Source organism: Pagrus major, chromosome 11 (assembly GCF_040436345.1).
Source record: "Pagrus major chromosome 11, Pma_NU_1.0".
In the NCBI taxonomy this organism is placed as follows: Eukaryota; Metazoa; Chordata; class Actinopteri; order Spariformes; family Sparidae; genus Pagrus; species Pagrus major.
The window spans coordinates 4,313,887-4,341,400 of record NC_133225.1 but is presented as its reverse complement, the minus strand read 5'-3'; the positions used below and the strand labels follow the sequence as shown (position 1 = coordinate 4,341,400).

Genomic DNA, 27,514 nt, shown 5'->3' with positions numbered 1-27,514 from the left:
AAGTGCAAAGAAAAAAAATACATTCGAACAACTCGACAACACTGATGACCACACACCTTGTTGTGAGCAGTTTCATAGGAACTATTTTCTTTCCATATGGCTAAAAGAAGCCTACATCGACAGATGGACACAAAAGGCTAGCTAACTATGCAAGCTAACATTACAGCTCAGCTAAGGGGGATGCATTAATGTTTACATCCTTCGCTGTCACAAGCACGAGCCTCTCACGATTTCTGGAAAGCGACATCGCTGTTGAGTTTTTCAGATGTTTTTTTTCTTTTTTTGCACTTTGAGCACCAGAAGTCGAGTGCTGTCTGTTTCCTGATATCAACCAGTGCTCTGCCACTCACACCAAAACAATCTGGATGGATAAACAGCACTACAGCTAAGAGGGAAAATGCGTGTTTTTGATTTTGGGTTGAACTGTCCCTTTACACAACAGTGATCCAAAATAGACTAAAAGGAAGAGAGCCGCAGAGTCTGGTGATACTTCTCTGTAGGTTTGACAATTTCTATAAAGAATATTGATTAGTGCACCTTTTTAGATGGCTTTTGGCGTTTTGATATAAAATGGTTCCCATGAGACCAAACCTGACCTTGTTACTGATGTCCAGTCGGGTTTGAGAATAAATGTTGAGCTACTCAAACTCTGAAGGAGTAGACACCAAAACCAAAACCACTTTCATTTAATCAGGAGGGAGAACTCGCACAGGTTGTTCTCATCATTAAGAGTCTGAACAACTCAAAAATATCTTCACTATAATATTTTTTAAAGACAATCGTCAAAACAATTGTTGCCTTTGTTTGGTTGGTTTCTTCCTTTTGGTTTTATTTGAACCAGTTGGAGCATTTTTGTTGAATTTTGAGTCAAAGTGCGATGATATGTGGGATATTTGAAGAAGTGGGATGATTAATCTGACCAAATAAATACAAATGATTTTTTTTTGTCAACGAATCATCAAAATATACAGAGTTGATTTTAACTTCTGCTTCAGGAAAACGTCCCACAGGTCAAACTGGACTGAGCTGAAACGTTTGTTACTTCTTTGTGAGGAGGTCACTGTATACAAGACACACAACATGTATGAACCTGTGTGAGTTAGTCCATGTTTAACAGCCTTCCAGTTGAGAGTGAATCATGGCGCTCATGCTGTTGTGTTTGAGTATCTCATAATAATAAAATGATGCTTGACTTGGACCTGAAGTTTTGTCTGTTGTTTCTCGGGCTTCGTTAATTGACCGATAGGTGTTCAGGACCGAAGACATCATCTTCTTCTTCTTTAGGCCTTTTAAAATATATATATATAACAAGATGTCTACAATATAATATGTTTGTTAAAGAAAATATGTTCTTTATTTGAAAATAAACAGCAGATTTTTGTTTTTTTAATCATAAAAATGTTGAGTTGCGCTTTCTGAATACTGTTGAATGTGATGTATAAATATATAAAAATAGTTTGCCCCAAAATCCAACAACAAAATGTGCCATGGAGACAAAATCATAGCAAATAATGACCCATAAAATTAGTTCATGTGGACTTTTTTAAAACCTTTATGCCATTTGGAGTTTAGATCTCATGCAGGGATCAGCTGGGTCATAATTTCCCTTTTTGAATTCACTCTGACCGATAACATTGAGTGTGGCGCCTCCATGTGGCTGCTGTTGGTACTACACCCAGCAGATCTCTGGTCAATGCATCCTTCTGTCATTGATGATAACCACCGTCTTTATTCAAAGATGTTCGTTGGTGTTGGAAGTGAAAAAGGCCTTTTTTTGACCTGATAATCATGAGTGGTCCTACGACACCTGCACTAAACCAAACATGCACTCAAAGCCACAACCAAGTGAATTCAGGGCCACAAAGTATTAATGTTTGCGCCACAGTCTCCAGTTTGTTTACATCTGCTTCCCCATGCAACCAACTAAATACCCCTCGCCTATTTTAGAGCCGTGTTTGGTTTGTCCGTTCTGTGTTTGGTGAACTTCATGAAGGAGGACTCGCTTCCTCTGTAGATAAAAAAGGCTCATTCTAATGTAACAAAAACATGATTCTTAGTTTCAGGTGATTATTCACTAATGAAAATATAATAATGTTCATTATTCTGTTCCTGGGAGTGTATGAGATTTGAAATTTGGAGCTGCAGCTCAGCCTCAAAGCCAGTTACAAATCGGTGATGGTGAAGTCTTTCACAACTGAGTATTCATTTATAAATCTGCAGGCTGCCTGAGTCTCATCACAGCAATTATATGATCGAGGACCCTTGAAAGTAACCGACACACTGTAAATCACTCACTCTCTGATTGGTAACGACAAAGATGTAATGAAGGGAACAGATGATCTGAGCGTGTGTGCTGTAGAGAGATTTTATTCACATGAAAAGGAGTCAGTGGACAATCTGGTTAATAGAGACCGTTTATTATTTCTTCTTGTGAGTGCTGATTTTCTGTCTCTGATCAGGACTTCATGGAGAGATGACAGCAGATGGTAAGCTCTCATCCAAGCTCTCCTGTAATGACATAATTAGGGTGATTTAGATAAACGACCGAAGCACAAACGAGTCACGCTAAATAACCGCTGACCTAAATTGCCGTGATGTAAATTAGATAAACTCAGACTCACTCCTGTGAATCCAGGCATGTCCTGTACGATCACCACCTCGTCGCTCTCCTGCCGTCTCCTCCTCATCCTCAAGACAACCAGCACGGTGGCCACCAGCATGGCCACTGCCACGGACCCCGCCACAGCTGTGATCACTGCGGGGTTGTTAGCAGCTTCCTGTGGAGCGCTTTGTGCGGCGGCCTTCATTACGCCGTCATCGGTGCGGACAGCAGAGCGGGGAAGAGGCTGAGTTGCCAGCAGGTCAGATATATCTGAGGAGAAGCACACAACAGCCGTGATGTTTCATAAACAGGATGATCTCAGATGTAGAGTGTTGTTGAACGACTCCACACCTTCCAGACTGAAGAGGAAGAAGGCGTCGTCTCCCTTGATGTAGTTCCTGCTCTTCAGCCTGCTGTGGGTGATGAAGACGCTCGTTCCTGTGCCGGAGCCTCGGTAGTAAAAGCTGCCATCGGACTCGGTCACTTTAGAGCCCACCTTGCTGGGATTGTCCCAGTAGAACTCAGTACCTGGAAGAAAACGGATGAATGACGACTCACTGAAATCCACTCATCGTATAAACGGCAGAATGAGTGGACAGTCAAAGCTTAAACTCTACTCTCACCATCAGAGGACATCTTGGCAGGGTCAGTGGTGACCATCCGGTGCATGTTCATCTGCTGTCTGATGTCAGACTTCTGATCCATCAGGGCCATCGTCGCCATCTGCCACGGACACGGCCATTTGAGTTTGTGGTCGTTGGGTCCAGAGGTCAGGTGGAAGTAGGCGGCCACGTACCCCGGGCGGTCGGTTCTTCCATTTAGGTACACGCCTACCTGCAGATCACAGAGCGGTATGAAGTACTTGTTACTTTTTAAGTCAACTTGAAGGTCCAAAGGTCTTTTATTTGTCTGAAGGCCTCTACCTGGAAGGAGTAACCTGCTGGTGACAGGAACCGAGGGCTGTACGTTTTCCTGCCCACAGGTGTGGTGGCCATCAGGCCGGTGATGTTGCGGATGTGCCAGACGTGCTGAGGACACTTCATGGACGACAGGTTGACGTCGTCCAGAGACAAACCTCCGGTTGATGGACTCTTTCCCCTCACGCCCTCAAAAATCACACGGGCCTTCTTCGTCACATCCAGATTGACGTTGTGCAGTTCCCAGGAGCCCACAACACCTCCTGTAGCGTGAACAGAGAAAAGATATTAATCACTCAGCTTTGAAGTCGTATGTGAAGTCTTTGATTTGATTTTAACTTCTTTAATTTATTGTGATTGCATCATATACTGTATGTTTATTGTTTGTTGGAAAATGAGAGAAACCTGGTGAAAAACGGGTCCAATCCAAGTGTTGCTTGGCGTCACCGAAGATTTATATTTTATTCGTTACCTGAAATAGTCTTGACGAGCGTCATTTTCCCGTCGGGGTTGGCGACATCATACTCTCGCACCCAGATGTTGAGAACATCGTCGGCTGCCCCGCTGTTGTGGAGGAAGAACTGCAGACACTGGGCTCCGGGTTTGGGGTAAAGCCAGCGACTCTCCAGGACCGCGTGGTCACCGGGCGCAGCCGAGGCTGTGCTGAAGTGCATGAAGAAGCCTTTACCTGATGAGACACGAGGAGGCAAGGGAGAGCTCAGTGTGCTCAATACATTCTGACTGTTGTTTTGTTAAAGGCTAAGAGATATTTTTTATGTCTTTGTTAAAATAATGATGATGAGGCAGCACAGCGGTGGATAGCTTTCTAGCTGCGTGAGCACAAAACCCCTGATTTATCTCTCAGCAATAAAAGAAACCCTCGTTCAATCGCATCTAATAAATCACCAACACATTATTATTTATCTTGAAACCTCAACAATAATTTTACTGCCGGCCTGTACTTTGCACAGATTATGTCACCACAGGCGTCTTTGTTTTTATCTGGACTGAACACAGGCCAGGTATCTGCTGCGTGAGGCTGGATAAGAGAGACAGAAGTGATTCACTTTTTTTAATAGCAGCTAACTAGACAATCAATCCAGAGTACATGGAATCAGGATTACATAATCAATAGTTACATTGTCAACATTTTTGAGTATGTCTTTAAAATATGCTTCCCACCTGTAGTCTAATGCTGTTTATTAATGTATCCGTAGCTAAACTAGAATATCCAAGTACAAGATGACTGAAATTCAGTTCTACTATGATGATATATAGATTTAAATGTCTCACACAAAGTTTAGCACCACAACATGTCTTCGTGACGATGGACCGGTACCTTTGCATTGTCCCATGTTGGAGAAGTCGGTCTGAGGGCCTCCGCTCACAGAGCTCAGCTGTTCCCACTGTTTGTTGCCCTGAATGCCTTGAATCATCCCGCAGATGTTTTCCTCCTCGAAGTTACAACTCTCCACGAAGGTAGAAGACTTGGCTGTGGAGAGAAGACATGAGCGACCATCACTTAAACAGAAACGCTGGTAAATCAGTAATTATAAATAACTCCAAGGATCTTTTTCAGCATTATGTTCTGTAAAATATTCATTCATATATTCACATTATCCAAATGAAAGACGTCTTTAACTCCATCTGCATCCACTATATTAAGAGCAAGTCCTCATTGTCACCAGGAAGTTGACGTTTTTCTAATATTTAATGTTTAAAAACATGCAACTAAAAACGGATCTGAAGGGGAATCAGCTGCAATAGATACGATGTTCTTGGAGGAATCTTCATCTTGAATAGTTCAACTCTACCGGTGAGTAAAAGTGGTGATGCTTCCATCTGATCAGAAGTTCAGTCTCAATAATTATTTGATGTAAAACTTCTTATGTAAGAGTTTTTAATCAGAACAGACGCGTAACAGAGCTGGTGAACTTCAAGGCTTCATGGCTGCCTGACGCATGTTACAACAGGCTAATAATTAATTATATCATTATATGATATTGATAACCAATATTTATTAGCATCAGTCTATGCCAGAAAAACTCTGACCCTTCCTGTAACTCTGCTCGGTTATTATGGGTCAAAATATATAATAATATATATTGCAATCAACTGATGGTTTGTTTGTGAAGGTAACCTGTCTCACTTATTGTCTGATGGACAAAGGGACAGCTTGAGACGACTCACTGCAGTTGTAGAGAAGGTTGAGTTTGGTTAGGTCACTTTCACTGAAGCCCATCCGCTGACCGATCACATCCATGAACTGGGGGATCTTGGTGACGATACTGGGCTCGGTGCCGATGTTGAAGGACGTCTTGCTGTAGTGCATCACAGAGCCGTAGTCGTAGGGGACGCCCAGAGCGCTGGACGTTTTGTCATCGTACGTCCTGAAATTGTGCTCTTTACCTGAGGAGGACAGGATATTAGGAAACAATCAGCACTTTGGTTTAGATTTTTAAAGGATGGATGAAAACGACTAATTGGGTGTTACAGGTCAGTGTTACCAGCTTCAATACGATCCCACATGATGTTGACGTAGTCATCGCGGTCAGCTCGGGACTGCTCGTGCCAGAAGCCCAAAGCGTGCAGGAACTCGTGCTCAACGGTTCCCAGGCGATCGCAGTTATTACCGATGGACAGTCGCTGCTTCCCCACACGCTGGTTACCTACAGAGGAGAAGCATCTACGGAGAGGGGACACCAGATACACTTTTAACTTATATATTTAATAGTCTTATATTCCCAGTAGCGAAGCTCAACTGTAAATTCAATATTTACTCTCTTTAGCTTCATTTGGGCTCAGTCAACCCCAAAGAGAAATGTCTGGCTGATAAATTCTCAACTGTGTCCTCCTGCTAGTCGCTAACTTCTGTCTTTTAGTCAGTTCATCAGAGCTTTTTCATTGAAACCTGCAGCCGTCTGTGGCTGAAACAGATGTTGATGAAATTCCCTCTGATGTCTGGCTGCTCTGCCCTCAACTCTCTGTGATTTACAGAGTTTCCTGAAAGCATCCTGTGAATGCTATGTAGCCTACTGTGGCTACAAGTTAGCTCTGCCACATTGCCAAGAAAAACATCTAAGTAATGTTGCTTTAATGCAACAAGACACTCTCAACCAGAAAGCATGTAATAAGCACTTGACATAGTTTTGTCTGTGTCCGGTTTAAAGTCTGAAGCTGGACTCACCCGCTGCCTTTGAACACAGAGATGTAGTTGGCCTCTCCGTTCCACGGTGTGAAGTCGATGCAGGTCTTCAGTCTGTACTGGTCGAAGGCCTTCAGGATCACTCCCTTTGCATTCATGTCTACAAAATGTGAGACAAAGAAGCAGATGAAAAAGGCATCTTGATTTCATATCCATAATAACACGGTATGTGCTGTGTCTTCCAGGCTGTCCTCTAGGTAGTAGGGGATGGTTGTGGGCCAGCGGTACTGAGCTCCTATGATGGAGTTTCTGCTGGATGTCTGACGGGAACAAGGAAAACAACAGGAGTGTAATTACAGATGGATGAAGGAGTTTTTAGTCCTTTAAAAACTGTGTCAAGGTGGAGACGCTTTCAAAACGATCATGTTTAAAAATTAAACCTACGACACAATAAGTTGCATCAAGCAGCCAGAATTTAGACACAAATAACAGGTCTGAATATTCAGATTACTGAACTGTAGCTGCAGCCTTTAGTCTCTGGAGGGTTTGGTGTCTGTGCACAGTAACTTACTTCATCCTGTTCGATATCTCCCTCCAGCAGGTCGAGCCCGGCCGCTGCAAGACAAAATGATATTTGTCGATAAAAACCCCTCAGAGACGGACGTATTAAACAACAAAGCAACATGAATAATGAGTCCACAGACCTTGATTGATGTCAAAGATGTCCCAGTCGATGCCTTCATCAACGTCTGTTTCTGCAGATGTAGAATCGATAATATGTAATGAGATTACAGAAAGTATAAAATCATCTCATTAACATGATTATCACTGTGACAGGATTAATGAGCACTTGTTATCTGAGTGCTAACTTTCCCTACTGAGCTGACGATACAGCCTCAGTACATGTAGCTTAATGCAGACACTGAATTGTGAATTCAATGCCCAAAGATCAAGTCAAAGGTGAGGCGGGGTATTTTAAATCTTACACGAGTTCTACTCAAGTTTTTGTCGACCTTGTGACAGAAATTAACATGAAAAACACAACATGTGACTCACCTGTATCACCTGTCAGCTTGGCTGCTGCCTAGTTAATACAGTAGAAAGCACATTAATCAAACAATGGGAAAACAACTATTTAAAAAATGATTTACTAAAGACTGAAATGAGATACAGTACGGCTCACACTTACCAGTCCCAGGCCCAACAACACAATGATACACCTGAGCTCCATGACTCTCACTCAGACACCTGCCTGCTGTCTGAAGAGATGTTGTCGCTTTGTTTTTGTTAAAGGAAGTCGCTGCAGGACACGCAACATTCACATGATCTTTATCATCTTTATGACTCAGGCTGAGGGAGATTACACAGTCTTCAAATTAATAATTAATTTAGTATTGATTAGCTTATCTGAGTTTTGTAGCCACTCACCGGTGCAGGTGGTTTGCAAAAGTTCAAACCTCTTTTTTTTAATGTAATAAAACAAAAAAACACTTTGTGAGACTGTTTAATTATTATTTTCATGACCACATTCACGACGTTCAGGTCTGTAGCTACTCCTGACAACACTGAGGTTTGATCCCAACTACTTCTTCTGTAAATTACAGAGGTTTTATCTGCCTGGAGACGCGTAACTTTAACAATTTTCAAACTTAAAGGGTCACTTCACCAGTTTTACTCAAAACATGTGTTTACAGGTCATCAGGAGTTCAACTGCATATGTGAAAAAAGTGGTATAAAGCCTTTTGTAACTGGCATGTAATCTGATAAATTGCCTCCAGTGATGTCACTCAGTGGCTAAGTTGCATTGTGGGTAATGTAGGCATCAGGTTTAGAAAAGGCTCTGCTGTATCGATTATGATCAAACTGTCCAAAATGAGTCCAACAGTGTTATAAGTGTGCAATGTTAGACCAGCTGACTGCTTTTCACAACCTGGTGCCTACATTTCCCACAATGCAACACAGTGAGCCACTGAATGATATGTAGACCATTCAGCCAATCTCAGGCCTTATCAAACAGTCAGTCATTATGAAACAGTGAACATAATCTCTGTGACACCATCATAAAAACTCTTGAAGGATCAGACATCGGTATGAAGACGTAACAGGCACATTGTGTTTATTTGGTAGTAAAATCGTTCATGTAACAAAACATCTTTGGATAGAAAACTTCAAATCAATCACAGGCAGCACTGGTGAAACGTGTGAAGCTGCAAGTACGCCCTGCTCAACCTGACTGAGTCCAGATGATGATTAGCATAATTATTGGCGAGAGAGCAGATACACGTATCTCCCAAAATGTTGACCTAGTCCTTTAATGGCTAGCTTTGGAAAAATAAAATGCAGAATAGGCACTTAAAACCATTGTGTCACATTTGTACAAATCCTTTCTGTATCACTGACTGGCCAACCAAAGTAATGGAAATGATAGTTTTAGAGGTTGTTGCTGAGCTTCGACCACCAGCAGGTCAAACCAGCAGCAGTTTATCTTCATCTTCTGGATTTCCACCCTGTTTGTCTCTCGAGCTGCTTTGAGAGCGTCTCTGAGGTCTTCTCCGTCCTCCAGCTGTCACAGACAGATAACATGTCCGCTGTCCCTCCTCTTTGTCCTCCAGTCTTAGCCTGCTGAAGACACTTCAGGTGTCTCCGTGTCCATTCAGAGGAAACTTCCCTTCGAAGCTATGTGCTTCCCACCGTTCATGTCTTAATGCGGCTCAGTCGCTCGCTCATGATGGACAGGTACTGGGTCAGCTTCACCATGGCGATGATGATGGTTCCTCCGATCAAGGTGCAGGTCGGCCAGAAGAGGGAGTGGAAGACGGCGACCTGGCCGTAGATCTGCGTCATAATGGCGCTGTCCATTCTGTCCTTTGGATCCACGAAACACTGGACTGTGTGCTGAGACCTGAGGCGCTCAGAGATGTTCTGAACTATTGCATGTGTGGCCGCGTAGTCCTTATGGCACTTTGGGATGTAGAAGCACTGAAGGAGAGAAGAGAAAAAGAAGAAAACAGAGATGTTGTGTTATTTGTGTAGAGCCGGCCGGTCCTGCAGTCCAAATATTATTCAGGTAGAAGAAGCACCAAGTGACACAAAGTACTGTACCTGAAAAAACACTAGTAATGACTATTATCAAGTTTAATATATAATATATACAAGACCAATATTTGCACCCAAGAACTGAGAATTATTTATTTTATTTATTTATAGAAGTCTTTTGATGTAACAATCACAAAGTGATTTCACTGCAGGTTTTACAGACTGTTTCTATGTACGCAGTCTATATATGTATGTGGCCAAAATCCAAGCTATTATTATATTGACAACCTGATACATTGGTCTGACTCTACACTATACACAAACAGTTGATGGGATGAGAGGGAGAGAGGGGGATGACACACAGCAAAGGGCCACAGGTCGGACTCCAACCCTGGGCTGCTGCGGCGAGGACACAGCCTCTGTAGATGGGAGGCCTGCTCCACCAGCTGAGCTAACAGGCGCCCCTTCTTATAATATTTTGACATAAAATTTACAGCTGTCTTTAATTTCTAAGAGAAAGATCCTATGTAATATAAAAAATGGCATCTGTTAAGATTTCAAGCTCCATGCAGCTGTTGGCAAGGATGTTTTTTATCATGCTTTTGACCTTTTTTCTAGATGTTACAGGCAAAGATCGACAGGAAACAGGATGACAGAGTGGGATGACATGCAGCAAAGGGTCACAGGTCGGATTCAAGGCCGCTGTGGTGAGGACACAACCTCTGTGCATGGGGCCCACGCTCTACCAACTGAGCTAATGGACACCCCTACAAGCTATTGAAATAGTATGTAAAAGCATTCTGATTAGGTGAATTTGCCAACAAAAACACATATATCCTCTCCACTAAAGCCACAGACATCAGTTAGAGATGGAGGGAACAGTTGAGGAGTACCTCAGGGTTGCTGTCCTGCGTCTCCTCGTTGTGAAACAGTCGAATGACCTTCCCTGAGGAGTTGAGGCTGACGTAGACCTGCAGACAGGGGTACCGGGAACCCTTCCAGCACTCTGCTCCACAGCTGTACGAACAGTTCACATCCCACACGATGGTGCAGTTCACGATAGTGCAGCTAGTCTCGTCCGTCCATACACTATATATAGTTGAACACAGATGAACACAAGCATACAGTAATAATCAAAATGAAGTCCCACAGGAAAAGGAACATTTCTGTTTTCTGAGCTGTCAGTGACTGTGTGGCCTGTTGTTACCTGTCAGAGTAGGAGCGCAGGATGGTGATGCCCAGGACAAAGTACATCATGACGGACAGGAAGACCATGCTGAGGCCCAGCAGGATGGCTCTGTCCTCCCCTGCCCTCAGAGCTGTCACCGTCTTCCTCCTGTCCAGGACCTCATATTCTCGAATCTTCTGGTAGATGGATCTAAAAAAAAAGATCAACAGTTTGAAATGTATTCCCTATTTCGGACCACTGCCTGGTAATGTTTATAGTTTGTGAGTCTGTGTGTGTCTTAATGTCAAAAACACTTATTGTAACACAGAAGGGATTTTGAGTTTATTGCCAGGTGATTATATGTCTGTCTGTGGACAGATTTGTCTCCCCATCATAACAAAATGAAAGTCGAGTGTCGTGTCGGGTGTGATCCCATCACAAGATGGTCTCTTGTTTTTATTCTTCAGCTGAGAGATGAACTGTTGTCACTACTCACACACCAACGGACACTTCAACTATTTAAAGCACACACACTTCATCTATCTCTAGCACAACTGCTTCTGTCACCACACTTAAAATGATAAATTACGTCCTTTAATCTCCTCTCCTCCTTTCAGCCTCCATATATCAACTGCAAACTCATTTTCTGCTTTCAGCTGGCAGATAAAATAGTACAAATGACATTTCAACTGTTGTCGCTGCTTTCATGCCAGATGACACTTCACCTGTTCGCAGCCTGTTACTATCTGTGGTGTCATTTGTCTGCTTTATCTCTGCTACTGCTACAACTAACAAGGTTCAACTTACATCACGTATACAACTCCCACTGATCTCATAAAACAAGGTACATTTTAAGACATTTTACCCTGTTTTATACTTTTGTGCATTTAATTTCCAGAACCCTTAAATTTTCTGCAGAAATGTAGCCTTTTGAAGTTCTAACACATTTTTGCATCGACACTGAAACAAACCGTGCGAGCCATCATTCAGTACCTTTGGTCACCTCGGCCATCTGTGGCTTTACTTCCTGCCCACAGGAACATCGTATGTGAGGAATGAGGGAACTGTAGTCCACCGTTGCTGCCAGAGCGGATGACCCACCTGCAAAATATGTGAGACTGTTAATTAAAAAAGCCTACTGAGTCTACAGGATCGGACTTCTGCTGCCCTGGCGGTTCAGGAGACATCGTCCAGAAATACTACAATGAAGCCATAAATGATTTAAGGAGGTTTAAAGGTAAATATGCTTGTAAATATGTCCACAGGGCCTGTTGAACAAAAACTAGATTAAGAAACTACGGCATGTCTAAAACCATGATGGCAGATTGCAACCAACTGAACACCCCTCGTCTCATCCTTGTTGGCCTGCTTCCGGCTACTGTAGAAACATGGCAGTGCAACATGGCAGAGTTTGTTGAAGAGGACTTGCTCCCTCTGTAGATATAAAAGGCTAATTTTAAGGTAAGTCCTAGTTTCAGGTGATTATAAACCAATGAAATCATAATTATGAATATTATATTCATTTCTGCCAACAGATCCCCTTAATTTCTACACACTGGACCTTGAATACGTAGGATTCCTAATTATTAATTATTATCTGAGCACGCCGGGCCGACTCAGCCATGATCCTTTGCACAGACAGTCAGCTTGTTAAAGGATAATCGTACCAGTTTCCATCCTAACAATACAGAACAACAGGTGTTTGCTTTTGATCCCTCTGCCCACCGCTGAGGCCCTGCCAGGGAAAAAGTTTGCTTACCTCTGTACTAAAGTGTGCAGACTGTAGAAAACATCAAAGAGGCTAAAACAACCTGGGCCTGTTGTGAAGACACATGTTCAGATGTCATCACTGCACTGACCCAGCATGCCTCACAATTATTTACAACCAAGGCTTAACGGCTCTCTTTCATCAGTCATCACAGCTCTGAAGGGTTATAGTGTCGTCAGCTCTCTGTGGGCAGAGACACAGACCTCTCCAATGATATCTACCTAGCAGTGGAAGTTAAACTTGAGCTGCATTATGGGAAATGTAGGCTCAAGTGTTTTTGGTGCTTGACACATAAACTAGGGACTAAGGATATCTCTGCCTCTGCAGTGTTTTTCATGTGTCCTTGGTTAGTCTTCCCACATTCTTGAAGTACGTTACTACTGCAACACATACAAAGGTTCCTTAATACACTTGTTTTTACAGTTTTCATGATCCAACATAGTGCAGCGAATATAAATAAGGAAGGTCAGCCTGGCTTTGCATTGATTAGGGATGCATAATATATATCAGGCAGATAAACTATTGTTTATTGGCCAATAATGAATTTATAGCTGATGAACAGAGCCTGAGCAGCCTTTGGTTCCATGAAGTATCTGTACAGACACTAATTCATTGTGACAGTATATCAGTCTGCCTGCATGTCTTCCAGTTAGTATGGAAAAACATGTGCACATATGTGTGTGCACGTGTCTTTTATGATTTATGTGCGACGAGTGTGTTGACTGACTGCATGCCTCCACCGGTCTACATGTGCGTCTTTGAGCGTTATATTTGTCTAAAGAGAGTTATCTTTGTGACTGATGGAAAGTCTCGAGCGGCGCACGGACTCATTAAAACGCTATGTGGACACTCTGTCTTACACACATAACTGTCATTGCTATACAGTTTAAGACCTCCTGCACACATGGAAACCACGCCGTCTCATAAAAGCTGACGTCGTCAAGGTCAGACAACACTGTGACTGAGAGCACACAGAGAAACTAACATTATATAATACGTACTGTTGTGTTACAGCAATGTTTATGAGCTTGTAAAGCAGAAAAACAAAAACAAACACTCCTCTTCCTTCTTCCCCTTGCAGCATCCAATCAAAGCCGTGACCTTGGCAATACTACAAAGACAGACCAAAACAACTCCACTACATATTCCTGACAGCTGTAGTTATTAGAAATATACTGTAGTTACTTATTTTTTATTTTTTGCTTGTTGTATTTAAGGAAGCCTTTTTCAACACATTGGCCTACAGAGGACTACAGATGAAAAATAGCCTCTTCTGGCAATTTTAACTCATGTATCAAATGAAACTAAGCTGAATCACATTCATTACATAGGAAGAACTTCTTAAAATGATGTAAAAGTATATAATAAATTAGCTTGATTACTTGCAGCTCAATAAAACAGCCAAAAATGAGTATATACAGTATATAACTACATGTGTAACTCATTGTCCCGTGATGCACTGCGGCCCAAAAACACTTTTTCCCCATAAGCTAACATTGTGAAAGAAGCAGCTGTAAAACGGTGGATAAATTATTTTGAGCGTCACAGCCTCGGCGAAATGACTCGTCCCACTGTCATAATTTGAGCCATCCGGTCCGATAACATCTGGAAAGTCTATTTGAGCCGCACGATTAAATTATTTTATCGTCATTCAAGCTAGCCGGGCGCTAAACCGGAAGTTAGCCGGCTCGGTCGGCGGAAGTCTCTCTAGCTCCATGGTCGCACACGAAGAAGAATCATATCATTGAATGAGACTTTCTATTTTTAAACGAGAAACCTAAATATTACACAGTTATCGAGTGACACGTATAATCTGCAATAAAAACGTAGATTAAAAATGTTTACGTTGTGTAAAGTTACTGGGAGATGACGTATTTCCGGCCCCGGGCGCAACAATCTGTTGCCATAGCGCCGCGTTATAAATTGCACATGCGCACTTCACTCGCTGTAGTCGCAGAGATAGCAGCTCGCTGGGCGCCAAGTTTCACCGTCCAAGGCCGCGATAGACGCCGCGACAAGGAGCTGGCGGAGGAGCAGACGACGGAGAAGCTGTGTGTGATGGAGTGAGATGTGGAGAAAAGACCGAAATGGAGAAATAAAGTTAAGTGAAGTCGCTGAAAACAACGCGAGAGGAGAAGAGTGCGGGAAAAGCTTGAGAGTAAAAGAGCAGGAACCGAACCAGCACGGATCCAGTCAGGTACGACCGATTTAAAGCACGAAGCTAACTATCTTAGCTCAGCTTGACACAGAGGTGAAGTTAGTTTTAGGTTGGATATTGGACAGACAATCACCCAGCGGCGTCTCTTCCTCAGTTTCACCCAGTGTTGGCAGCAGGAGGACGGTTAGCTGCCTCCCAACGCCTCGTGCTGCGCTGGAGGCTGACTTAGGGACCATCAATAAATTACCCGACTGTTTGTGTGATTTACACAAAACTGCACCAGTAGGGTGCTTTGGCGCATAAAATCTCAAGAGCTGCCACTGAATTTCAGGGCTGCTAGCTGACATGCATTGACTGAAACACTCACGTATTGCTAACACACTACTATAACTGGATGATGGAAATAATAGTTGCTTTCAAAAGAAAATCATGCAATCAGAAAAAATAGAGAAAAAAAATATAACATCAAAGCTCTCAAGTCTCACGCATTGGGCGTGAGACACACGCATTTCAACCTGTTCACACGCTCACACGCCACACCTTGTATTTCTCACGCAGAGAAATTACCAGGATAACGCCCACCAAGTTGCGCCACTATTTTTTATAACAGTGAACAGGTAGGAATCAAGTGGGTTCCCCGTAGAGTTCAAAAGGCGCCTGCCGCGCACCAGCCAATCAAATAAAATGAATAGAGCTACCGAACAGCCAATCAAAAAATAGCATTGCTGTATCCGGGTAAGATTTAGATATTCCCGATTCAGACGCTCGCAGAAGTAGCTACAGAAGAAGACAGCTGTCACATCGATTCACATCTCGCCGAAGTAGCCACAGACTGATCGACATGGGAGAAGATCATATCCTATGAGTACAGTAAGTCACCTCATCATTTGATTTCCGTTGCTGGGGAATATTGTGTCCAGGCAGCTGGTTATCAGTAATGTTAGCTAACAGTTTGACCAGAGTGTGTGAACTAGCCTAGCTAGCCAGTTGAATCCCTGCTAATTTCAGCAGCTATTCTGACACTTGTTTTTTAGTCTTAGTTCAGGACCCATTATTCACAAAGCTTTTCTCTAGGCCACCACTTAGTTTTTTCAAAGCAGTTGAGACCAACTTCTATGAAGGACATTACCAACTTAAGATGAGATAAAAGGCTATACTGTTGACCTACTGTTGGCTGTAGGCTACTGTATTTTCAATTGTCATGAAAATACAGTCTAGGCTATGTTTGGTCTGCTTGGCTATTATGACCCTGACACACACGCGATTTTGGCCGTCGTATGTGGTCGGCGGTAGCTTTTATTCCTTGTATCATTTGTTAAATGAAATGAAAAAAAACGGATAACAACTCGTTTATTCGATTTCCGATTTTTGTGCTCACATGAAAGAGATGCTCGGAAATGTCAGTGAGAAGATGCTGTGCTCAACACCAACTCAGGCGAAAAAGACTTGTGTCAGATGCAGAACTGGAAACGGCAATCCTATCATCAATAGATGAGGTAAGTGTTCACATTTTTAACATTGACAAACATATATGATTTTCATATTCATTATTTTATGGAAATAGTTTTATTTTGTTAACACTTGAAGTGCGAAGAAACATGATCGCCAAAAGGTTAGACAAGTGCAGTTTAATGCTGCATTCATGTGGTGTCGGAAGATCTGAGTTTCCAAGTTGGCAAGTCATTGTGTTCGTTGTGTTCATGTGTCTGTAAAGTCGTAATGTGGGAAAAACATGGATGCTAGAAAAGATGAGTTATATTTTAATGCTCAGACGTATAAACAACAAGTTGACGACTGTTTCCAGTTCACACACACGTACACACACACCTGTGCCTTTTGAAGTAAGGCCTTGTTTACATAGAAGTCCAGCTAAGTAGCGTGTTTAATAAATATACATGTCAGGTAAAGCAATATTCTAGTGGTTATAGGGAATGTACAGGTGCAACAACGGACAAAATCACTAATATGAACTGGAAACAATCGTCAACAATGGTTTATACGTCTGAGCATTAAAATATAACTCATCTTCTTTTTCCCACATTACGACTTTATAGACACGTGAACACAACAAACACAACGACTTGCCAACTTGGGAACTGAGATCTTCCGACACCACATAAATGCAGCATTAAACTGCACTTGTCTAACCTTTTGACGATCATGTTTCTTCACACTTCAAGTGTTAACAAAATAAAACTATTTCCATAAAATAATGAATATGAAAATCATATATGTTTGTCAATGTTAAAAATGTGAACACTTACCTCATCTATTGATGATAGGATTGCCGTTTCCAGTTCTGCATCTGACACGTCTTTTTCGCCTGAGTTGGTGTTGAGCACAGCATCTTCTCACTGACATTTCCGAGCATCTCTGAACACCTAACTGCTGCAGCGCAGTGGAAATCTCGGCGTGCGTTTTGCCATCCTCAAAAAGCTGTCCGATAATGTCACAATGATCCTCCAGTCCGGCTATGATACTAGCTACGTTGGTTTATTTTGCTGTCTGCTCTGTCTTCCCCAGCCTCTGATTGGCTGCAATCCTGACAGTCATGCTAACCAATCAAACCCACGACCGACAGCAGGTATTAGCCAATCAGGGGCAGAGTAGGGCCGGTCTCTGGATGGAGAGGAGTCCATAGCAACCTGATAGCAACGGTCTGGTCAGAAACGATAACGACCATTATCCAATTTTTCCATTTTTCATGTGAGCACAAAATCGGAAATCGAAAAAACGAATCGTTATCCGTTTTTTTCATTTTGGTTTTGGAAACAAATACTTTTTATTTTTGGTTTTATTTTGAAAAATGAATGAACGAATGATACACGGATTGCTTTTGCGCCTATTACACATGTTGAATCGGCTACTCATCGGGTTTTTTTCTTTTCACGTATCCATTTTTGCAGAGCTAGCCAGCTAGATAGCAGGAGCACTTGGGGTGTCACATTATACTCTGGCAGTTTTATATTTTTATAAAGATACCCATTTTATAATAGGCCTACCCATAATAATTTTATAACAATACCCATAATAATTTGGAATAATTTTAGTTTTTTCTTTCCTTTTATTTTTCCCTCCAAACTTGCTGCACCCCCGCACCCCATCCCCCGGCACCACCTCGCGGCCACCCAGGGGGTCCCGGTCCCCATTGTGAAAACCTGTGGCCTAGGCTATTTCATTATATTTTATCCAGACAATGCATAGTAATAATTATTGCATTTGTGAATTTCAAAGATGTCAGGGAAGAGGCAAATGAGCATTCTTTCATGCTTCGCTCTGAAGGATCAGCTCCCTAAAAAGGTGGCCTGGTCAGAGGAGGAGACTGTGGAGAAGGCAGTAGTGGAGGCAGTGGAGGAGACAGCTAGGGTGTCAGTAGAGGATGAGTCAGTGGAAGAGACTGTGGAGGATACCATAGAGGAGACAGTGGAGCAGCCACCTATAGGTGTTCCTTTTAAGAAGGAATGGTCAACCCGATGGCCATTCATCACAATGGGAACCACCAGCTCCTTCTACTGGTGCTCAGTCTGCAGACAAGAGAACTCCTGTGCCCATCAAGGCGTGAGGGACATAAGCAGGCATGTGGAAGGCAAGGGACATCGAGCCAAAGAACAGGCTCTACACTCAGCCAGCAGTGTTGCACAGTTCTACACACCAGCAACTTCTGTTAGAGGCATGAGTGTACAAGAGGCCAAGGTACATAGCACAGGAAAACCAAAAGGCTGGTGGCAATGTTTGATGAATTGCATTTTCCTTCAAATTGTTGGTTGTATTACCATGAAAACGTATCTAATGTTTATGAGTTATTTAATCAATTGTTTCTGTTGCAGACCAGGAGAGCTGAGGTGAAGGTTGCAGTTACAATGGTGCAGCACAGTGTTCCATTTGCCGTTGCTGACCACTTCAGCCCCTTGTACAAGGAATGTTTTAGAGACTCCCCCACGCCTCAGAGCTTTAAGAGCGCAAGCACCAAAACAACGTGCATCATAAATGAAGCAGTGGCACCACATTTCAAAAAAGAACTGGTGATGAAGATGAGAGAGAATCCCTTCACACTTGTCACAGATGGCTCAAATGATACTGGTATGAGTTTAACAACTACCAGTAATTTGTATGTTTGTATCCATTTCTACATGCACACTCATACAATGTTTGAACAACATGTAGGTTTAATTATGCGCCTTATTGTTACAGGTCTAGAGAAGATGAATCCCCTCACAGTGAGAATATTTGACACCAACAAAGTTGTGCACAGATTCCTAGATATGTGCACCACCAGTGGGCAGAGCTGTGGCACTGCTGAAGTGATTTATAAAAAAAATCAATGACACCTTGCAGGAAAGTAACATCCCTTGGAGAAACTGTGTAGGTCTCTCTATTGATAATGCTCCTGTAAATACAGGTGCCAAAAATTCAATTGCAGCCTGAATGCTGAGGGAAAATGGCAGCATTTACATACATGGATGCCCCTGTCATATCATTCACAACACTGCCAAACATGCAGGGCAGAAGTTTTTGGAGGTAAGTTTAAACATGTACACTTTATATTACCAATCTGTTAAGTCCAATGCCAAGTAAAACAGTTTGCTGTATAGTGTTGTAATAAATCTTTGAATTCATGTATTGCAGATATCCGGATTTGATCCAGAGGATCTGACTGTGGATGTTGGGTACTGGTTTAAGGGAAGCACCAACCGTAAAGATTACCTGGCAGGTTTGTGATTCAACCAGCTCTACAGTTATACAACAAATTGCAGACATTTTTAATTTGTTTGCTATTGATGTTATATATATATTTTCCAGAATTTTGGGACTTCCATGGGAGCAGGTACATGGAAATGCTGCTGCACATTTCAGTGTGATGGTTAAGCCTGGAGAGGTGTATTACACAAATTCTGCGGCAGTATGGGCCACTTACCAGCTATTTTAAGTCTTTAAGTATGTTGCTTATTTCATTGACAGTAGTACAGGTGCATTACACCAGACTAAATATGTACTTTTAAGCACAACCTGTTTTTATTTACAGATGAGAAACAACCAAGGTTTAGAAGGCTGGTGGATGCATTTTCCAACCCCCTGACGGAAGTCTACCTTCTCTTCTTTCAAGCAACGCTTCCAATGTTCTCCACACTGAACCTCCTCCTCCAGAGAAGAAAGGTCTTCCATCTTCCAGCTCCATGGAGAGGTAAAATGCAAGGGTTGGGCTATCCTGCTGCCAAGTATGTCTTCTTATTTTTCATTGGCTGATATGTCCTTTTTCAAGTAATACATGGAAATCTTTTATGAACTACAAATTTGCAGATGACGAAGTTCATCATGAAACTGTGTGCGAGGTTCATGAAGCCGTTAGCACTACAGGGCCGACAAGTCCATGACATCCTCTACAAGGACCCACTAAACCAACTGCCAGGTAATATTTTCAAGTCTCACATAAGGAGATAAACCTGTATGCTCATTGACCTCAAATATACTTTTTGGGAAGATTGTTGTTTTGAGTTGGGTGATATCTCTGATGTGATGGAAAAGGCATAAAATGTATGTAGGCATGCAATGTATATGTAGTCTATGGGTAAAATAGCATGCTTACATAGAGGAATACCTTCAACCACTTGCACTTATTGTGCATATCTTGCTGAATCTATGTGCACTTACTGTTTGTCTGTCTAGTTTTGAGTTAAAGTGCTGATTGCCAAGTCAAATTCCTGTGTGTCTACCTGATGCATTTGGCGAATAAAAAGTGATTTTAATTCTGAGATATTGTTTAAAATACCTATACATAATTTGCTTTATCTCTTTCTGTTCTCTGTCTGTTAGGAGAAAAGCTAAATGTTGGCTTCACCACCAGAGCTACCCTCAACAGGCTCCTTGAGGCTGGAAACATTACACCTCAGGAGGTGCAGCTATTCCAGCAGGCAGCACTGGCGTTTCTGGTCAGGGCTGTGGAGTATGGAATCAACAAACTCCTTCTGAAGCATGCTAAATTCGTTGACGTGCAGCAGAGGGCTGCACGTCAACGAATTAACCAAAGCAGTAAAGTCACGAGGGGTAAAACTGAAACAAGACACTGAATGGTGCTAAAAAGCCCCACAGAGCTCAGACGAACTGAGAATTTAACATGGGTTTGTGACGGTGAGTGACATCATCCATGTTACACATTGTCTTTTGATCCATTACTAGCAAAAAAAATTTGATTAGCGCAGCTTTAAATTTTGAAATCTATCTTGCTACTGAACAAACTCTGGCTGAGAAAGTAATTGAGAGTCAAAAGGCAACAAAATAAACGTAACCAATGTGAGGCTGCTCTGCCAGCTGAGATCAAATGCAGTGTTGAGGAGAATGTGGAGGTTATAATGTTATGCTACTGTGTTAGGAAAGGTTTTAGTGTTAATACTACTGTATTTACTACTGTTCATTCCCACATGATTAGTTTACCAAGAGTCCAGCTGATGGTGCTGTTGATTATTCTGTTGGACTCAGAGTGAGTGAAACTGAATGGTAGATAGAGTCACTGTATGTTAAAAATGAATGTGCTTTGGATCAGATTATTCTGTCCCATGTTTTTCATTACCAATACTGCAACACTAACATAAGGAGAAGTTATAGTGTATGTGAAGTTTTACACTTTAGGAACCAATGGGGAGAGAAGTATTCCTTAAGTTACACTACCAATATCACAGTGTAAAAGTCCTGGATTTAATATCCTGCTAAAGTAATGATGTCAGGAAAAATGTAGTTAAAGTATCAAAAATAAAAGTACCTATTCTACAGTGTGACTGATATATGACATCATTAGATTGTTAATGCTGACACATTGCTGCATCGTGGCATTATGTGCTGTAGCAGCTCAAGGTGGAGCTAGTTTTTCTATTTTAGTTATGGTTATCTTAAGTCCAGTAGAATTGCTAACAAGTCATCTGAAATGAGACAAAGGGCTCAACCAAACACAGGGTTCCCGCGGGGTCTTAAAAAGTCTTAAAAGCATTGAATTTATGAATTTGGAAATAATACCTTTAAAAGACTTGAAAAAGTCTTGAATTTTGATATCTGGGTCTTAAATTTTGTGCTGTATGCATGGATTAAAGTTCTCCGTCGCTACGACGGATTTCCGTCATTCAAACTTAACAGAGGCGACTTATGAGATCAATGTAGATCGGAGGAGAACTGTTGGCTGATTTTTATTGACAGATTGTCACACTCTACAGCCAATTATATCGTTAACAGTGTGTGCTCGCCTGACCAATGACAGTGTAGTGACCCACACAGGGCGGGATCTCAACACGGAGCGGCGCTAAAGTTTAGCTGCTTAGCTAGCAAGGACTCGTCGCACTGCTACGTTATCAACTGAGTTTAGTCAGCACGTGAGAACTCGTCTGACACGGAGAGTCTCCTGTTGTGTGCTACATGTGTGAAATAACAACTATAGTCTGGACTTTGTGTGCAGTGTATCTGTGTAAACGGCTTCATTCAGCTTCTCTCCCTCCCCTCTGGCACCGTGAGTTACCATGGTTACAGGAACGCCCTGAAACTTTATAATGATGATCAAAAAGAAGTTTTTGGTTAGTTTGGCTGAACAATATCATGAATGTTGCCTGATTGTAGCTCAATGCTGAAATCTTGTATTATAACATATAGAACAAAGCCTCAGAGCTTCTTTGATTATTAACAGTGTGTTAGTGATGACAGAAAGGTGATAACTCGCCATCAGACTGACAAGGCTGCAAAAGTTGCTGCTTGTATGATGTATTTTTCTATTAAACGATAAGAGGCTCACTTTACACAATATTATTAATAATAATAATTAATGATGATGATGATGAGAAGAAGTAGAAAAATAGCTTACTGAAAAGTTCTATAGATGGTTGATTATTTGAAAGAGTAAAACTTGGCGACAGCTAATGGGGGGCAAGGTGACACCACCTCATCCCTTACATACCCACAGATTTCTGTATTTCTTTATTTATTTTATTTAACCAGTAAATCACATTAAGACATGTCTTTTGAGTACTGTGGACGTCTTTTGTTTGTTGAATAAATGAACACTCTGAAATTCAAGGATTTCATTCTTCTTTGCCGGTAGGGCCATGAAATAGGCAGAGAAATAGGTATTAATTTTTGATATGAATGGTCTTAAAAAGGTCTTAAATTTAACTTGAAGAAACCTGTAGGAACCCTGGGGCTGCTAGCTGACATGCATTGACTGAAACACTCACGTATTGCTAACACACTACTATAACTGGATGATGGAAATAATAGTTGCTTTCAAAAGAAAATCATGCAATCAGAAAAAATAGAGAAAAAAAATATAACATCAAAGCTCTCAAGTCTCACGCATTGGGCGTGAGACACACGCATTTCAACCTGTTCACACGCTCACACGCCGCACCTTGTATTTCTCACGCAGAGAAATTACCAGGATAACGCCCACCAAGTTGCGCCACTATTTTTTTTAACAGTGAACAGGTAGGAATCAAGTGGGTTCCCCGTAGAGTTCAGAAGGCGCCTGCCACGCACCAGCCAATCAAATAAAATGAATAGAGCTACCGAACAGCCAATCAAAAAATAGCATTGCTGTATCCGGGTAAGATTTAGATATTCCTGATTCAGACGCTCGCAGAAGTAGCTACAGAAGAAGACAGCTGTCACATCGATTCACATCTCGCCGAAGTAGCCACAGACTGATCGACATGGGAGAAGATCATATCCTATGAGTACAGTAAGTCATCTCATCATTTGATTTCCGTTGCTGGGGAATATTGTGTCCAGGCAGCTGGTAATCAGTAATGTTAGCTAACAGTTTGACCAGAGTGTGTGAACTAGCCTAGCTAGCCAGTTGAATCCCTGCTAATTTCAGCAGCTATTCTGACACTTGTTTTTTAGTCTTAGTTCAGGACCCATTATTCACAAAGCTTTTCTCTAGGCCACCACTAAGTTTTTTCAAAGCAGTTGAGACCAACTTCTATGAAGGACATTACCAACTTAAGATGAGATAAAAGGCTATACTGTTGACCTACTGTTGGCTGTAGGCTACTGTATTTTCAATTGTCATGAAAATACAGTCTAGGCTATGTTTGGTCTGCTTGGCTATTATGACCCTGACACACACGCGATTTTGGCCGTCGTATGTGGTCGACGGTAGCTTTTATTCCTTGTATCATTCGTTAAATGAAATGAAAAAAACGGATAACAACTTGTTTATTCGATTTCCGATTTTTGTGCTCACATGAAAAATGGAAAAATTGGATAATGGTCGCTATCCGTTTTTGACCAGACCGTTGCTATCAGGTTGCTATGGACTCCTCTCCACCCAGAGACCGGCCCTACTCTGCCCCTGATTGGCTAATACCTGCTGTCGGTCGTGGGTTTGATTGGTTAGCATGACTGTCAGGATTGCAGCCAATCAGAGGCTGGGGAAGACAGAGCAGACAGCAAAATAAACCAACGTAGCTAGTATCATGGCCGGACTGGAGGATCATTGTGACATTATCGGACAGCTTTTTGAGGATGGCAAAACGCACGCCAAGATTTCCACTGCGCTGCAGCAGTTAGGTGTTCAGAGATGCTCGGAAATGTCAGTGAGAAGATGCTGTGCTCAACACCAACTCAGGCGAAAAAGACTTGTGTCAGATGCAAAACTGGAAACGGCAATCCTATCATCAATAGATGAGGTAAGTGTTCACATTTTTAACATTGACAAACATATATGATTTTCATATTCATTATTTTATGGAAATAGTTTTATTTTGTTAACACTTGAAGTGCAAAGAAACATGATCGCCAAAAGGTTAGCTACAAAAGAAGATGAGTTATATTTTAATGCTCAGACATATAAACAACAAGTTGACGACTGTTTCCAGTTCACACACACGTACACACACACCTGTGCCTTTTGAAGTAAGGCCTTGTTTACATAGAGGTCCAGCTAAGTAGCGTGTTTAATAAATATACATGTCAGGTAAAGCAATATTCTAGTGGTTATAGGGAATGTACAGGTGCAACAACGGACAAAATCACTAATATGAACTGGAAACAATCGTGAACAATGGCATTAAAATATAACTCATCTTCTTTTGTAGCATCCATGTTTTTCCCACATTACGACTTTATAGACACATGAACACAACGAACACAATGACTTGCCAACTTGGGAACTCAGATCTTCCGACACCACATAAATGCAGCATTAAACTGCACTTGTCTAACCTTTTGGCGATCATGTTTCTTCGCACTTCAAGTGTTAACAAAATAAAACTATTTCCATAAAATAATGAATATGAAAATCATATATGTTTGTCAATGTTAAAAATGTGAACACTTACCTCATCTATTGATGATAGGATTGCCGTTTCCAGTTCTGCATCTGACACAAGTCTTTTTCGCCTGAGTTGGTGTTGAGCACAGCATCTTCTCACTGACATTTCCGAGCATCTCTGAACACCTAACTGCTGCAGCGCGGTGGAAATCTCGGCATGCGTTTTGCCATCCTCAAAAAGCTGTCCGATAATGTCACAATGATCCTCCAGCCCGGCCATGATACTAGCTACGTTGGTTTATTTTGCTGTCTGCTCTGTGTCTTCCCCAGCCTCTGATTGGCTGCAATCCTGACAGTCCTGCTAACCAATCAAACCCACGACCGACAGCAGGTATTAGCCAATCAGGGGCAGAGTAGGGCCGGTCTCTGGGTGGAGAGGAGTCAATAGCTACCGGATAGCAACGGTCTGGTCAGAAACGATAACAACCATTATCCAATTTTTCCATTTTTCATGTGAGCACAAAATCAGAAATCGAAAAAACGAATCATTATCCGTTTTTTTCATTTTAGTTTTGGAAACAAATACTGAGAATAGGAGTCGTTTTTTCGTTTTTTTATTTTTGGTTTTATTTTGAAAAATGAATGAACGAATGATACACGGATTGCTTTTGCGCCTATTACACATGTTGAATCGGCTACTCATCGGGTTTTTTTCTTTTCACGTATCCATTTTTGCAGAGCTAGCCAGCTAGATAGCAGGAGCACTTGGGGTGTCACATTATACTCTGGCAGTTTTATATTTTTATAAAGATACCCATTTTATAATAGGCCCATAATAATTTTATAACAATACCCATAATAATTTGGAATAATTTTAGTTTTTTCTTTCCTTTTATTTTTCCCTCCAAACTTGCTGCACCCCCGCACCCCACCCCCGGCACCACCTTGCGGCCACCCAGGGGGTCCCGGTCCCCATTGTGAAAACCTGTGGCCTAGGCTATTTCATTATATTTTATCCAGACAATGCATAGTAATAATTATTGCATTTGTGAATTTCAAAGATGTCAGGGAAGAGGCAAATGAGCATTCTTTCATGCTTCGCTCTGAAGGATCAGCTCCCTAAAAAGGTGGCCTGGTCAGAGGAGGAGACTGTGGAGAAGGCGGTAGTGGAGGCAGTGGAGGAGACAGCTAGGGTGTCAGTAGAGGATGAGTCAGTGGAAGAGACTGTGGAGGATACCATAGAGGAGACAGTGGAGAAGCCACTGGAAACAGGGAAAAAGAGAGGAGTAAGTGGAGCAGCCACCTATAGGTGTTCCTTTTAAGAAGGAATGGTCAACCCGATGGCCATTCATCACAATGGGAACCACCAGCTCCTTCTACTGGTGCTCAGTCTGCAGACAAGAGAACTCCTGTGCCCATCAAGGCGTGAGGGACATAAGCAGGCATGTGGAAGGCAAGGGACATCGAGCCAAAGAACAGGCTCTACACTCAGCCAGCAGTGTTGCACAGTTCTACACACCAGCAACTTCTGTTGGAGGCATGAGTGTACAAGAGGCCAAGGTACATAGCACAGGAAAACCAAAAGGCTGGTGGCAATGTTTGATGAATTGCATTTTCCTTCAAATTGTTGGTTGTATTACTATGAAAACTTATCTAATGTTTATGAGTTATTTAATCAATTGTTTCTGTTGCAGACCAGGAGAGCTGAGTTGAAGGTTGCAGTTACAATGGTGCAGCACAGTGTTCCATTTGCCGTTGCTGACCACTTCAGCCCCTTGTACAAGGAATGTTTTAGAGACTCCCCCACGCCTCAGAGCTTTAAGAGCGCAAGCACCAAAACAACGTGCATCATAAATGAAGCAGTGGCACCACATTTCAAAAAGGAACTGGTGATGAAGATGAGAGAGAATCCCTTCACACTTGTCACAGATGGCTCAAATGATACTGGTATGAGTTTAACAACTACCAGTAATTTGTATGTTTGTATCCATTTCTACATGCACACTCATACAATTTTTGAACAACATGTAGGTTTAATTATGCGCCTTATTGTTACAGGTCTAGAGAAGATGAATCCCCTCACAGTGAGAATATTTGACACCAACAAAGTTGTGCACAGATTCCTAGATATGTGCACCACCAGTGGGCAGAGCTGTGGCACTGCTGAAGTGATTTATAAAAAAAATCAATGACACCTTGCAGGAAAGTAACATCCCTTGGAGAAACTGTGTAGGTCTCTCTATTGATAATGCTCCTGTAAATACAGGTGCCAAAAATTCAATTGCAGCCAGAATGCTGAGGGAAAATGGCAGCATTTACATACATGGATGCCCCTGTCATATTATTCACAACACTGCCAAACATGCAGGGCAGAAGTTTTTGGAGGTAAGTTTAAACATGTACACTTTATATTACCAATCTGTTAAGTCCAATGCCAAGTAAAACAGTTTGCTGTATAGTGTTGTAATAAATCT

General features: G+C 42.0%; 2 protein-coding genes and 1 long non-coding RNA gene across 4 annotated transcripts; 1 reads left to right on the top strand and 2 right to left on the bottom strand.

Annotated features, from left to right (window-relative positions):
- Positions 1 to 2,347: 2,347 nt before the first annotated feature.
- Positions 2,348 to 7,954, bottom strand: mep1ba (meprin A subunit beta a). 2 transcript variants are annotated; one of them, XM_073477145.1, is made up of 15 exons: positions 7,854 to 7,954; positions 7,721 to 7,748; positions 7,369 to 7,419; positions 7,236 to 7,279; positions 6,904 to 6,984; positions 6,707 to 6,822; positions 6,027 to 6,205; positions 5,710 to 5,928; positions 4,859 to 5,011; positions 3,992 to 4,207; positions 3,526 to 3,782; positions 3,226 to 3,436; positions 2,954 to 3,130; positions 2,622 to 2,872; positions 2,348 to 2,508 (listed from the first exon to the last, which is right to left on the bottom strand). In XM_073477145.1, the coding sequence occupies exons 1-15, from the start codon at positions 7,893 to 7,895 to the stop codon at positions 2,464 to 2,466; spliced, it is 2,070 nt and encodes a 689-aa protein (XP_073333246.1). In that variant the 5' UTR covers positions 7,896 to 7,954; the 3' UTR covers positions 2,348 to 2,463. The 2 variants fall into 2 exon arrangements, with proteins under 2 accessions (XP_073333246.1, XP_073333245.1); XM_073477144.1 differs by having other exon boundaries at positions 6,707 to 6,825; positions 6,907 to 6,984.
- Positions 7,955 to 9,139: 1,185 nt separating this feature from the next.
- Positions 9,140 to 11,956, bottom strand: s100p (S100 calcium binding protein P). Its single transcript, XM_073477204.1, has 4 exons — positions 11,862 to 11,956; positions 10,908 to 11,078; positions 10,594 to 10,789; positions 9,140 to 9,643 (listed from the first exon to the last, which is right to left on the bottom strand). The coding sequence occupies exons 1-4, from the start codon at positions 11,909 to 11,911 to the stop codon at positions 9,359 to 9,361; spliced, it is 702 nt and encodes a 233-aa protein (XP_073333305.1). The 5' UTR covers positions 11,912 to 11,956; the 3' UTR covers positions 9,140 to 9,358.
- An 8,004-nt stretch (positions 11,957 to 19,960) lies between these two features.
- On the top strand, positions 19,961 to 20,666 carry LOC141004431 (uncharacterized). The gene is made up of 3 exons (XR_012179815.1): positions 19,961 to 19,976; positions 20,093 to 20,201; positions 20,606 to 20,666. It is a non-coding gene; the product is annotated as an uncharacterized lncRNA (long non-coding RNA).
- The last annotated feature ends 6,848 nt before the right edge of the window (positions 20,667 to 27,514 follow it).

Bases quoted from the DNA above. Each gene is read 5' to 3' on its own strand.
- mep1ba (XM_073477145.1), bottom strand. From the start codon at position 7,895: ATGGAGCTCAGGTGTATCATTGTGTTGTTGGGCCTGGGACTG. The intron at 7,280-7,368 runs GTCTGTGGACTC...TTTGTCTTGCAG, and splicing joins CATCTTTGACATCAATCAAG to CGGCCGGGCTCGACCTGCTG. The intron at 5,012-5,709 runs GTGAGTCGTCTC...TTCTCTCCACAG, and splicing joins CAACCTTCTCTACAACTGCA to CCAAGTCTTCTACCTTCGTG.
- s100p (XM_073477204.1), bottom strand. From the start codon at position 11,911: ATGTTCCTGTGGGCAGGAAGTAAAGCCACAGATGGCCGAGGTGACCAA. The intron at 10,790-10,907 runs GTAACAACAGGC...AACTATATATAG, and splicing joins CTGCGCTCCTACTCTGACAG to TGTATGGACGGACGAGACTA. The intron at 9,644-10,593 runs GTACTCCTCAAC...TCTCTCCTTCAG, and splicing joins CGCAGGACAGCAACCCTGAG to TGCTTCTACATCCCAAAGTG.